Source organism: Marmota marmota, unplaced genomic scaffold (genome assembly GCF_001458135.2).
Source record: "Marmota marmota marmota unplaced genomic scaffold, marMar, whole genome shotgun sequence".
In the NCBI taxonomy this organism is placed as follows: Eukaryota; Metazoa; Chordata; class Mammalia; order Rodentia; family Sciuridae; genus Marmota; species Marmota marmota.
The window spans coordinates 377960-392045 of record NW_026000093.1 but is presented as its reverse complement, the minus strand read 5'-3'; the positions used below and the strand labels follow the sequence as shown (position 1 = coordinate 392045).

Below are 14086 nucleotides of genomic sequence, written 5' to 3'. Positions count from 1 at the left end.
TGACAACGGATTAGTGGTTGCCAGAATGAAGGGAGAGTTACTGGAAGTGAATGCTAGGATTATAAAAGGGATCCTCATGCTCTTTGAGCTGTTTAGTATCTTAAATGTTGTGGCAGAAATAAGAACTTACCCATATAATACAAGTGTACAGAACTGCTATGGTCTGAATGTTTTCTCCCCCTTCTCAGTCCATATATTGAAACTCTAACCCCTAAAGTGATGATATGAGGTGGTGGGGACTTTGGTAGGTGGTCAGATGGATGGGATTAGTGCCCTAAAAAAAGAGTTCCTCACCTTTCTACTACATGAAGATAAGATGACTGTCTAGCAACCAGGAAATGGGCCCTCACCAGAATGAAAAGGGTCATTGCTTCCATCTAGCATTGCCCAGTCCCCATTAACTGAGATAAACAAATTCCTGTAAGTCACTCCATCTATGGTAGTTTGTTATAGCAGCACAAACACACAAAGACAAAACTAAATACACATACACATAAACACAAATCTTGGAAAACCTAAGTTAATTGGACTGAATTGTGAATATACTGATGATTATAGTGTACAAAAGTTTTGCAAAATGTCAACATCAGGGAAAAGTAGGTAAAGGGTATCTAAGATCTCTATTATTTCTTATGGCTGTATGTAAGTCTATATCTTAATAAAGAAAATTTTCATACCATTTTATCTATCTGTGAACATATATTATTTTGGTTAAAAGGAAAATTTAGTTTTCCTATAAATGGTATATTTTGTGTGAAGTACATGACAATAGAAAGTCCCACAATAAAGTTCTCTCTTTTCCTTCCATTTGAAGGATAAGACAACATCAAAACTAAAATATCAATACTAAATAGTCTAAATTCTGAAAAGCAGAGCCACCAGTTAAGTAAATCATCCGATAAGATTACCAAAGCCCTAAATTGGAACCATAACATACTCCTACCAAATTAACTGAGAGAATTTTCTTACATCAGTGAAAATTTTTAAAACTAAATCCTCTTCCTATTCCTTGCTCACAAGATCAAAGAAGGCAATTCCAGGAAAATCTAGAAGCAAAGTAATAGAGGATGTATAATATTATTGTCCTCATATTAATAATTTTGTCAATATCAGATGTTTTTATTAATGGTTTTCATTTCATTAACATATATGGAGTATATGTATGCTCGGCACATCACCCCATGCATTCTTATTATTTAATTCTCATACCCTACAAAACAGGTATCATGTCCATTTTACAAAGTCACTACAACTTAGAAATGGTAAGTATATCTAAGATGGTAAGCAATGAGTCAGCACTTTCTCCCACGAATGCCTAATTCTTGAAATGAGGATTCTAGTCATTGATTCTCCATTATCACACTGTAACAAAAGTGCCCATCAATAATTATCAATAACTCTTCCCACACAAGGGCACCACCAGTGAGTTTCTGCTTTGGCTTTTAGTACCTGGGAATTCACTGGGACTTAAGTCTCAAGCCCACTTACTGTATCAGAATCATTAGCCCCCTCCTAATCATGGCACCTCTCCTGCCATTCTGCACTCTATGGCCAATTGCTTCAGTGTTGCCTTTTGAGCACTAAGACTCCCATCCTTCTATGAACTTAATTTACCAATCACCAATCCCTGGGGTTACCGCAAAAATGACCCAAACTAAGGGCAGCTCCCTCCATATTTTCTTATCACATGTCCTTGGTCACTAGCCCTCTCCTCTCACACATACTTACAGATATTCATGTAAATACCTATACACAATCACACACTTCCATACCCACACTTCTCTTCAACCCTCCATCTTAGCCTCATTAACTCAAGCTGTTACACCTTCCTAAAGGTAAAATATCAACTGCTATGAAAATCAGCCAATCTCCCCCAAATTGAGCTCTCCTTTTTTTTTATCTCAGAATGTTCCTATTCTCTAAAACCAATCCCATCAAGTTTTATATGTCTTGAAAATCTGAATAAATGATGGCAATTAGAAAATCTCTGGGGGCTGGGGATGTGGCTCAAGCGGTAGCGCGCTCACCTAGCATGCGTGCAGCCAGGGTTCGATCCTCAGCACCACATACAAACAAAGATGTTGTGTCCGCCAAAAAATAAATATTAAAATCTCTCTCTCTCTCTCTCTCTCTCCTCTCTTTAAAAAAAATAAACTAGCCAGAATTTAAGAAAAAAAAAAAAAGAAAGAAAAGAAAATCTTTGGCTTTTAGAGAATACCATTTCAAATAGTGTACACCAGTGATACCTAACAGAACTTGCTGCAATGACATAAATGTTATATATTGTGCTGGATACCCAGAAGCCTCTGACAACATGTAGTTACTGTGCACTTGAAATGTGGCTAGTGGCTGGGTGTAGTGGTGCATGCCTATAATCCCAAGTACTGGAGGCTGAGGCAAATTGCACACACTAGCCTAGGCAACTAAGACCCTATGTCAAAATAAAAAAATAAAAAGGATTGGGAACGTAGCTCCTCCATCCCCAGTAAGGCAAAATAAAATAAAATATAGAACATGGCAGGAAGATAGCAAGGGGAAATAAATGAGCAGTTGTAAAGACTAAAAAGATTAGGATAGCAACATCAGGGACACTCCAAAAGAAATATAAGCAGGTGGCAAGTGTGTGAAATGCTGCCATAACTAAGTAAATTATTTATAATGAACTTAGCAACGACATGTTTCCGTAAGTTTTTTCACATTTTACTATTTCTGATATTAGATTATGTGTCTTACAATCTAAGAGGTGTGACAGGTTTCTTTTATTCCCCCAAATCAGTTACAAGGTTGATAGTGTGGTCCTGTCAATAACGGTATTTGAGAAGCAGACCCCGTATACACGGACTATATTCTCAGAAAGTATTTGGGTAAAAGGAAGAAAAATAAAGAAAGAAGGCATAGTTCCTGGTTTTAAATTTAAGTATGATGAGACACAACTATTTGTAAACAAGAAACTTAAAGAAGGGTTTTAGTTTACGTCTCATTTTTGGCTTGTTGCTTTAAGAAGGGATTTTTAAAAGAAATCTTTAAAAAAAAAATCAACACTATGACCACCACAACTGATAGAATAAAAACGATGTACTCATGAATGCAGTTGCAATCATTTCACATATAGTGCCTGTTATATGGTTGCTATACACCTACTTCGTGCCTACAAACTGTGCAGGGCGCTGGAATACAGACTGGGAGCACTCAGCTCCAGATCCCTCTCCCACTGGCAGAAAGAGAAAGTTTCAGAGGAAATTTAGGAACGAAAAGAAAGTAGCAACACGAAAAGCTGGCAGAGACACGCCTATATCCACTGTTGTCTTGGTGCGTTCGTTATAGGAATGAATCAAAAAAAATTAAAAAGAACTTCTAAACACCAGCGAGGGAGAATATATCTCACTCACTAGTTCCCAACTCAAGCCCCAGAAGCCCACTCCGTCACGCCCACCGCTGCCACCCTCGCCTTTCCCACAACAGGAGTAGCGCACACAATCCCGGCAGAAGACCGACCTGGGGGCGGCGGCGGCCCCCCGCACGCAGACCCGCCCGCCGCGGCCTCGCCTGGGCTCCAGCTCGCAGGCTGGAGTGCCCGCCAGCCACAGAGCCCACCCTCTAGCCCGACCAACTGGCGTTCACGCCTGCTGAGGACTAAACCGAGCTGCCACGGCGGGCCAGCGCTTCACCCTAGCTACACGGGAAACCGCAAGGTCTCAACTCCCGCCCCACCGCGCACCTTGTGACTGCGAGGGCGGCCGCCGCGAGGCATCTCCACGCGCGCCGCCTCCCTCCTCTTGCTTGTATCGCCCCCCCGGAAGGCGCGCGCGCAGGTTCCCAGTCGGCACGCCTCACTGCGCGCTGCGATTGGTGGGCGTTCGAGCGCAGGGCGGGGCTTCCTTGCGTCACGGCGCTTTCCGGGGAGCTACTGGGCGTCCGGCAAGGGTACTTTATTTCGGGTGGGGGAAGCGTTTGCTGCGCTGCCGCTCCAACTTCCTCCCCAAGAGAGCTTCAAGACAGGATCCTGCAGTGTTGTCTTACGAATTGTGTTGTCTGGCCAAAACTGACCTTGAGTGAAAATAAAATGAAAACCCAAAGTAAGTTGTGCCTTGAATAATCATTCTTAAGGAGCAGCTGTAGCTGTTAGTGTATTGGAGAAAGGAGGGGTGTTATTTCCCGATATATTGGGAGGGAAAGAAACAACTTCCAAATATTAAAGAGTAGAGAATCTTAAATTTATGAGACGTCGAAATCAAAGAGACTTGTTAAAACACGGACCGCTGGATTTCCCGAGTTCTGTAGGTCTGACATATGGTCATAGAACTTGTGTATTTCTAACAAGTTCCCAGATGCTGTTCCAGGAATCACTCTAGAAGTGAATATACTTGTGTCTCAACACTTTCAGAAATAGTCTTGAAACTAAACACAATGGGAAGGAGGCCTGGGACTGAGTAAAAACAAAATTAGGTTTTAAAGTCTGAGTAGGAAGATTCTGTAAAGAAGTTATTCGTTGTAGAAAAAAACTAAATTGATAATTTTTAAAAATTGAGAAAGTGTCTGCCTAGGGAGGCGGAAAGGATTCTTAGAAAGTTGTATTCTCAAATGGGACATAACTTCCCTATGTTCATATGTGAATATGCCACCAGTGAAACTTCACATCATGCACAACCACAAGAATGGGATCCTAATTACAAGTATGTATGTATAGTATGTCAAAATATGATATGTATGTCAAAATACACTGTATTATGTATATCTAAAAAGAATGAATAAAAATTTAAAAAGTTATATTTTTAAAAGTATGCAGAAATGGAGTTTAGTCTGCTTTAAAAGCACGTTTTCATATACCTCAAAGAAGACATTCTTTTGTGGTGTTCCACACTCTCCATCTTTTTGTCTGGTCCTCATTCTTCATTATCTCCTGTTTGAAATCCTTTTATATAGTACTCACTCTAAAATAGTTTTTAAAAATGAAAGAAAAAAGTGTTAGCTTTAGTATGACATTGTTGTTATACTATCAGCACTTCCCAATATAAACCAGATACTAAAACTATTTTGGGTTTGAGACTACTGAGACTCAACCAAGAAAAGAGATTTGCCATTGCTGCCTCAGACTAGGCCTTTCCATCTTACTGGTCATCTTACTGTGTGTAGGCCTTGGCTCTCGGTTGCAAATCTCTGTGCTGTTCCAGCTATAGCCTCAGTATACTGCCTGCTTATCATCTCCACTTGGAGATGTTCTTCCACTTAAATGTTCATGTTACCAAATTTGTGCCTATTCAGAATTTATCATCATAGTAGTGTCACTGAATCCACCTGTTAGTCACTTATACAGAATCCTTGGAATTTTTATGAACACTTTTGTGTCTCTTACCAAAGTCCTGTCCGCCCCACCTCTCATGTATGAATCTTAAATCTATCCACTCTCTCTACTGCCACCACCATTTCCCAGGTCACTAATATCTCTTTTCCATACTACTAGTAGCCTAACCCAAGTCCCTAATTACTTCCTAACCCAAGTCCCCACTCTTATTTCCCCATCCACCACACGCATATAATCCATTCTCCATATAGACATTCCAGTGATGTTTACGCATCTCCATTTGGCTTTCCCTTCCTTTGTCAAATGCACCCAGCCTCTGGAGCCTCAAGGCCTAACCTTTTACTTTTCGTTTTTCCTGAGAGTCTCCAGCCTCCCATTGCCAAGTCAGTTTTTTTTATATTTATTTTTTAGTTCTAGTTGGACATAATTCCTTTATTTATTTATTTCTGTGTGGTGCTGAGGATCGAACCCAGGGCCTCGCACTTGGTAGGCGAATACTCTGCCATGAGCCACAATCCCAGCCCTGCCATGCCAGTTCTTATGCACCTAGCAAACCTGAACCAGATTGACTTAGTTTCCCTGAACTGTCCTACTCTTTATTTTCACAGAAACCTATGCTCCTTTGACAATGTTATACAAATAACAATGAAAATATAGTATTTAAATACAGTAATTATTATAATTGTTTACCACTGACTCCACCTCTGTAACGTGTAAGGTGATATCATTTCTGTTGTGTTCACCTTTGTATCCCTAGCACAGTGTTTTCCACATAAAAAGCACTTGGATATTTTCCTATGAATGAATAATTATTTGCTATAGTTGAGATATGGTTTGAATGTATCCCCCAAGTATTCATGTGTTGGAAGCTTGGTACTGGTGTGGTGAGGTTAGAAGTTGATATGGACCTTTAAGAGACAGGCCCCAGTGGAAGATCCTTAGGTCATTGAGGGCTCTGCCCTTGGAAAAGATAAAAGTCATTATCAAGATAGCGTGTTGTTAACAGGAGTGAACCTACCCCCTGAACTTCACTCTGGTTTCCTGTTTGGTGATGTCTCTTCTCTCTCTTCCATGTGCTCCTGCCATCTGCCATGAGATCCTCACCAGAGATGAGTTGATGCCAGCACAAGACTTTGAATTTCTAGATTCTCTAGATTTTATGAGCTACACAAGCCCACTTCTGGTATTTCATTATGGTAATGAAAAACAGACTAATACAGAAAACTAGTACTGAGGAGTGGAGTTGTTTGTATAACTATACTATGAATGTTGGAAGCAGCTTTGAAATTGGGTTCCAGATAGAGGTTCGAAGAGCTTGGTGAAGCAGGCAAGAAAAAAGCACAATTCTGGTGAGAGCACAGAAGATGAGTGACTAGAGATCTAGACCTAGATAGAAATGTAAACTCTGTTGGAAATTGGAAAGGCCATTTTTGTTACACTCTGACAAAGAACCTGGATGCATTGTGTTCATGCCCTAAGATTTTGTGGAGGGCCAAAATTAAGAGTGATGGACTAGTTTATTTGGCAGAAGAAATTTCAAAATAACAAAGCAATCAGAATGCAGCCTGAGTATTATTGACCACTTTTAATGAGATTTACAGTTAGACTTGGGTGAAAAATCAAACAGAATGGAAAGATTTGGAACCAGGTGGAAAAGTGTATTTGGGAGGGGAAGGTGCACCTGAGCAACCACTTGCTGAAAGGATTAGCAGGGAGGCTAAGGATGTGGCTCAAAGCCATAGCACTTGCCCAGCATGTACAAGGCCCTGGGTTTGATCCCCAGCAACTCAAAAAAATAAAACAATATAAAAATAAGTATACAAAAAGATGATCAGGAATGCTAATAGGACAATTGGAAAAAGATTTTGAGGGCATCTCAGAAATCTTTGAATCTACTCCTAATATCACAGGCCCAGGAATCTTCCAGGGCAGAATTATTACAGGGACCAATCCCAGAGTACTCTCCGTTTGCTTGGGATTTGTTTCCTGCATTCTGCCAGTAAAGAACTCTATAGCTGCAGCAGTTGCTCAAGTAGGTCCAGGGACAGTTTGCACCATTCACAGACTTGGTGTCCATGTGGAGCTGTTTTTTTCCTGTACACAGAATGCAAGAGTATTCTGATGGCATACAGTGAAATTTTAAAGGAAACACCTGGGAGCCCAGACAGAAGTTTAATGTGGGGTCAGATTCCCAGCAGAGAGACCCAATGAGGCAATGCCTAATGGAGCTCAGTGAGGACCCTAGAATGGTAGAGAAAATAGTAATATTCAATGCCTGCCAGGGAAAGCTAAGCATTGTGCAAAACTAGCTCAAAAGAATAACCAGACTTGTTAATAGGAAAGCTGTAGGGGCAATGCTACCCAAGTCTTGAGTGTTCAACCCTCACCATAATGTGTACAATGTGCCAGACCTGAAGGTTTAATTAATTATCTGCCATGATGGTTTTCATTATTGCTTTGGGCCAATTACTCCTTTCTACATTCCTATTTATCCCTTTTGTAACTGAAATATTTATCCCATTCCTATCTTGCCATTGTATCTTGGAAGTATGTAACTTGTTTTTGTTTTTGTTTTTTCATGGGGGCTCATAGCTGAGAGTTTCCTTGAGTCTCAAAAAAAAAAAAAAACCAAAAAAAACCCAACTATGGTTGTTTTAAAACTTTGGGACTACTGAGAATAGAATAAATGCATTTTTCATTGTGAGATGAACATGATCCTTGGGGACCAGAGCTAAAATGCCATAGTTTGGATATAGTTTGAGTGTGTCCTTCAAGAGTTCATGTTTTAGAAGTGAAATTCCCAAGGTAGTGAAATTGGTAGGCGGTGTTGAACCCTTAAAAGGTAGAGCCTAAGGGGAGCTCCATAGGTCAATTGGGATCATGCCCTTGGGAAAAGATTGTAGAACTCAAGTCACTTTCTTCTTTTTTCAAGATGTTATCTCTTCTTCCCACATACACACCTGCTGCTGTAATGCCATCCACCTTAGGCCCTCACCAGAGGCTAACACAATGGGGCAGCCCAATATGGGACTTTCAACCTCTAGAACTGTTAGCATTTAAAATTCTTTTCTTTATAAAATAAGATTGTCTAAGATATCCTCTTAGGGTAATGCAAAACTGATTAGTACGTTGTTAAACAGAAATGACTTACCTGAGGTCATATAGCTAATAAGTGTTCAAGATTAGAATCTATGTGTGACACAATGGCCCATACATTTCCCACTATACCAAACAGAATATTGTATAACTGTGAGGAATTATCAACTACGAATTAGTAATAAAAGGAGTATTTATAAGAAAAAAAGATCCTGTGTAAGAATGGACTATTGAGTCCTTTCTAATCTTGTCATCTCCTTCTCAAAAAAACATTCAATGTTAACTGACAAACTGTTTTCCAAAGTAATTACAATATTTTACATTCCCCAACAGAAGTGTGTGTGAGTTCTAGTTGTTCCATGTTTTTTTCAATACTTGATATTATCAGTCTTTTAAAACTATAGCCATTATAGCAGTTTATGGTAGTAACCTGGTGTGTTTTTATTTTGCCCTGATAATATGATAGACAATGCATTTCTGTCTTGCTTTTTCATATTCTTATAAGCCTCTGTGTGTGTATACATATATAATAAAAAGCAGCTCTTCTACAGATTTCCCAGTGTAGCTATACTCTTGTTTTTGTATATATGTATGTGTGTGAAGTGCCTGTTCAAATCTTTCATTCAAGCTTTTTTTTATTATCATTTGTTTCATTTTTGAGTTGTAAGAATAACAGTTATTTTGGATATAAAATCTTTGTCAAGTATGTATATACTACAAATATTTTCTTCTAGTATATGGCTTGTTTTTCATTTTGTGTGATTCTTTGGAAAAGCATAACTTTAATTTTAATGAATTTGTCAAATTAAAAAAAATCAATGTCAAACACAAATGGGAAAGTTCTTTTAACCTTTTTCTCACCATATTTTTAGCTTACTTAGTCTGGAGATAACTTTTTACTCTGCTTGTGATAATCCTCAGGATGCCATTCAGAGCCTTTGAATCTGTGGGAAGGATAAGAGTCACAAGAGGGTCTTGGCTTTGCCACAAAGGCAGCTCTCCTTTCATCGTTTCCTATATAGTGTAAGATTTGATGTAGTTTGGAAAGAAATGCTTGAAAGGTCTATATTCCTTTTTTAGTCTTAGTAGGCAAACCATTTACTCAGAGTTGTAAATAAATCCAAGGTTTAAATATAAAAAAAAATGTAAATGTATTAGAATTAAACATGAGTGGGGGGAGGGGAAAAGTCTTTCCTACTATGACTCAAAATTTACTAGTCAAATTAGAAAAGATCGATAAATCTAACTACATAACAAAAACCCTGTAATTTATGTATGGCAAAAAACAAAGACAAGTGACAAAATAGGAAAAAAAGTTGATATTCACATCATATTGAAATAATAATCCTCTAAAGTATAAAATGATTTCAGAAATTAGGAGAAGAAATGACCAAAACACAATGGAATATGGGCAAAAAACAAGGACAGTTCACACAAAAATGAATATAAATTACTTTTGTATATATAGACAATGTGCTACCTCATTCATGATAAGAGAAATACAAATTAAAACTACACACTTATGCTGACTAAAGTTCAAATACTTGCCAACACATACAGAGGTAAGGACACTCTCATCCATTGCTAATGAGAGTAAAAAAATCACACAACCCCTATCAAGGGGAATTTGGCAATTATTTTTCAAAATTGTATCTAAATTTTAAGCTACTGGGAATTAATCCTACAGATACACCTGCACACATATTTTCTTGGCCCATTATATGCCCTAAAACAGAATATCTGAGACTGGGTAACTTATAAGGAATAGAAATTTATTTTCTTATGGTTCTAGAGACTGAAAAGTTCAAGATTGTTCCATCTCATTTGGTGTCATGTGGCCCTTCTTGGGGCATCCTCATGTGGCAAAAGGCAGAAGGGTAAGAGAGCAAGCTAGCCAAACAACTTTAAAGGTTCTCTTAGAAGGATCTTAATCCCATTAACAAAGAAGAAGCCCTCATGGCCTAATTGCCTCTTAAAGACCCCCACCTCTTAATACTAGTGCTTTGGCAATACCTGAATTTTGGAAGGGACACATTCAAACCACGTCACATATGAAAGATGTGTATAGAAGAACATTTACTGCAACACTGTCTGCAATAGCAAAAGAAGAGAAACAACCAGAATATTCAATTACATGAAAGACACTATTAAATAACCCATATCCTATTTGCATAATAATCTCCAGGGTATAGTATAGAAAAAAACAATATACAGGATTTAGAGTATGCTGCCTTTCTAGTGTGAGAAAACAGAGGGCTGTGTATTGCTTGTACTTGTATGAAGTGAAGTAATGCTAGATGTATACAAAAATAAAAGTGGTTATCTAGGGGAGAGGTAGAACCAAGTGACTGGGATAAGGGTAATAAGACTTCTCCATTCTTAGCTGGTTTTGGTTTTTGAATTGTGCGTACCTGTTCAAAAAAACAGTGAAAAAATAAGAAAAAATGTGCACAATTCTGTGAATATAGTAAAATCCCTTTAAATTTTTTTCTAGAGCACAATTTCTTTTTTAAATTTTTTTATTTATTTTAGTCATTTTAGTTGTTGACAAACTTTTATTTTTTTATTTATATATGGTGCTGAGAATCGAACCCAGTGCCTCACACATTCAAGGCAAGTGCTCTACCACTGAGCCACAACCCCAGCCCTAGAACACAATTTCTTACACAACCACCTGCATTAACATTTATAGACATATTCACAATGTGAAAGAAAGTTCTGCTAATAAACTTTTTTATACAAATTATCTCAACCAAAGTTCTCTATTTCCTCATGTAGCAGGTGCATTAATTATCTCCACTAGGTGTAGATCAGAAAAATATTTCCAAGCAGATCCTGCCAGATTGGGTTCATTCAATGCCGTACACTCTGCCCTAACTTTGGAACCATCACAGACTGATGCCTTGTTCTTCTGCTCTTTGATTTTTTTATTCATCTTCATCTCCATTAGATGAGATATACAAGACTGGATCTTTGGGTAGTGGTCAAGCCATTTTTCTACTAACTGTGTGACCATGGTCTGATTTCCAGGCTGAGGGCTTTTCTGCATAGCAACCAGTATTCCCCATTGGGTCATGCAGCAGTCCAGGCACTCCCTGAGCAGTTTCTCCAGGTGTTCCTCAATACTTCCTGAGAAGAAGGAAAATGGATGTGGTATAGCTTCCTTTTACTGTTTACCAGAGGTTAAAATGTGATGGTGTTCAAGAAAAAAAAAACATCCTCAATTGCACATAGCCATCATTTTGCATGGCAGCCAAAGCAGAAAAGGAGCTCCTAGTATAGCTCAGAACAATTGGACTTTAAAAACAAACAAAACAACAACAACAACAACAAAAAAAAAAAACTGTTCCAACAATAAAGGCAAATAAAATCCTTGAAACTGAGTAAATGCTAAGGTTTCTCCATGGAATGTTTTACTCCATAAACTATAATTGGCGATGGAAGAATATGTGCAAGTACAAAAAATGTATGTCTGTTCCAAAAGTGCTGTGGACTGACTAGCAAAAGAGAGGATGAATGCCCAGTTCATGCCACTGTTCTCTCAAGGAAAAACGAAAACTAGAGCACTGAAAATATCAGAATTCCCAGTCTTTCCAGTGTGTGTAAAACCAATGTGAATCATCATGCAGGTTGTCATACAGGGCTTTCTGAAGCACTGAGTTCTTATCATAAATGCCCCAGATAGCTTGCAGTACTGTAGCTTATAGTAAAGCAGTCTCCCACAATCCAGTTCCAAAGTGCATACAATAAACTGTCCAAATGTGTAGTCAACTCCAAGGACCAGTTTATAATTGGAGATTCCTTTTCTACCTCTTTTTGAACATCTCTATCAAGCACCTCATCAAATAATTTTTCTTGGACTTTGGGGGCAAGTCTTCAATATCTGCTGGCAACAGCAAATGTTACAAGGTCAATTAGAAAATAGCAAGCAAATTCCCTTATTCCTGTTGAAGAGAGGCAATTATTTCTTTCTGGTTTTGTTTTGTCACTTCAGGACATACCATTGCGGAAATCCACTTCACCATTTTTGGAAGCAGAGAGCCTCCAGGAAAGGAGGGAGGTGCGGAGACGCTGTGGGGGCGGGGACCTGGAAAGAGGGGTGGCACTGGTCTCTGCAGACTCCTAATGGTGGCGGCCAGGGGCCTGGAGCCAAATGAATGGTATATTTTTAAGATGATCTTTGGTATCTTACTTATATATCAATAAATCAGTTATACATTGGTCAAGGACTGGCTGTATCAGTATCATCAGGGAAATAGTCAAAAAATGCATTTTTTTCCCCATCCTAGATGACCTGAATCAGAAATTTGATGGGTGGGGCCTAGCGATGTGTTCTAATACGCTTCTCAAGGGATTCTAATGGCATTCTTTGAGAACCACTGTAACTAGGGCTAGGGTGTAGCTCAACCCTTGCATAGCATGCTTGATACCCCACTGTATTAGATGCAATCATATGGATAGCAGATAATTACAGATTCTTTCATAGTGATATCTGCAAAACATCTGACTAGACATTTTTGCGCTCAAAGTAGGAAGAGAAGTCCTTTTCAGGCTTTTCTGTTATCATGAATTACAATATTGTCAATAAGAAGTTACGATAAGGTCAATAATCCCTTTATGTGAAATGGAATAGTGCCTATAAGTTGATGGATTAGAACATGACCAGATACATAGTAAGTGCTCTAAGAGTGTTAGGTATTATTATCATTTATGGCAGATAATTCATACAACAATCCTATGAGGTACTATTGCATATAGAGATAATTACATCACAGACAGATTACATAACTTGCTAAAAGCTACAAACCCAACAAATGGTAAAGCACAAAGCACAGAAGTTTTTAACTTTAAGGAATCTCAGTTTTTGTTTTTGTTTTCATTTTTACTGATCACACTTCAAGAACCATGGATCTAGTCTAAAAATATATATAAAGAGTAAGGAAGCGGGGGCTGGGGTTGCGGTTCAGCCATAGAGCACAAACCTAGTATGTGGGAGGCTCTAGGCTCAATCCTCAGCACCACATAAAAATAAATAAATAAAATAAAGTTATAAAAAAAAGAATAAAGAAGGGAGCCGAATGGGAAAGTTTAAAGGAAAGTTTATTTGTTCATTCAGAAAACATATATTGAAGTTTACTATCTATCAGATCTCACCTCCCAATGCCCCACCTTCTTTTTTTAATTTGCAAAAGTTGTATATGTAGTATGTGACATGATGTTTTGACTCATGTATACATTGTGAAAGGGCTAAATCAAGCTAATTAAAACATGCATTACTACATGTATCTGTGGTGTGTGTGGTGAGAACAGTTAAAATCTTCCCTCTTAGTATAATTTCAACTAAACAATACATCGTTATTAACTATAGTCACTACATGATCTCTTGAACTTATTCCTCCTAACTGAAACTTTATATCCTTTGACCAATGTCTCCCTAACCTTGCCCTGCCACCAGGCTTTAGTTATCATCATTCTACTCTACTTCTATAAATTCAGCTTTTTAAGATGCCACATGTAAGTGATACCTGGTGGCATTCATATTTCTATGTCTGGCTTATTTCACTTAGCATAATGTCCTCCAACTGACAACACAGAAATACAAAAGATGAACAACTATTTGACAGTGAGTTGAAAACCTAGAGGAAATTGGAAAATTGTGGGACACATAAAGTCTACCAAGAGTGAATC

At 38.3% G+C, this 14086-nt stretch overlaps 1 protein-coding gene and 1 pseudogene across 4 annotated transcripts in view; both read right to left on the bottom strand.

The window, feature by feature from the left end:
* Window positions 1-3832, bottom strand: part of Spidr (scaffold protein involved in DNA repair) — a 394388-nt gene extending 390556 nt beyond the window's left edge. For all 4 annotated transcript variants that reach the window (XM_048782863.1, XM_048782864.1, XM_048782865.1 and 1 more), the window contains exon 1: window positions 3719-3832. In XM_048782863.1, coding sequence (XP_048638820.1) covers window positions 3719-3751 — 33 coding nt within the window. In that variant the 5' untranslated portion in view covers window positions 3752-3832. The remainder of the gene's footprint in view (window positions 1-3718) is intronic.
* Window positions 3833-11325: 7493 nt separating this feature from the next.
* Window positions 11326-12402, bottom strand: LOC107142316 (annotated as a pseudogene).
* Window positions 12403-14086: the final 1684 nt, after the last annotated feature.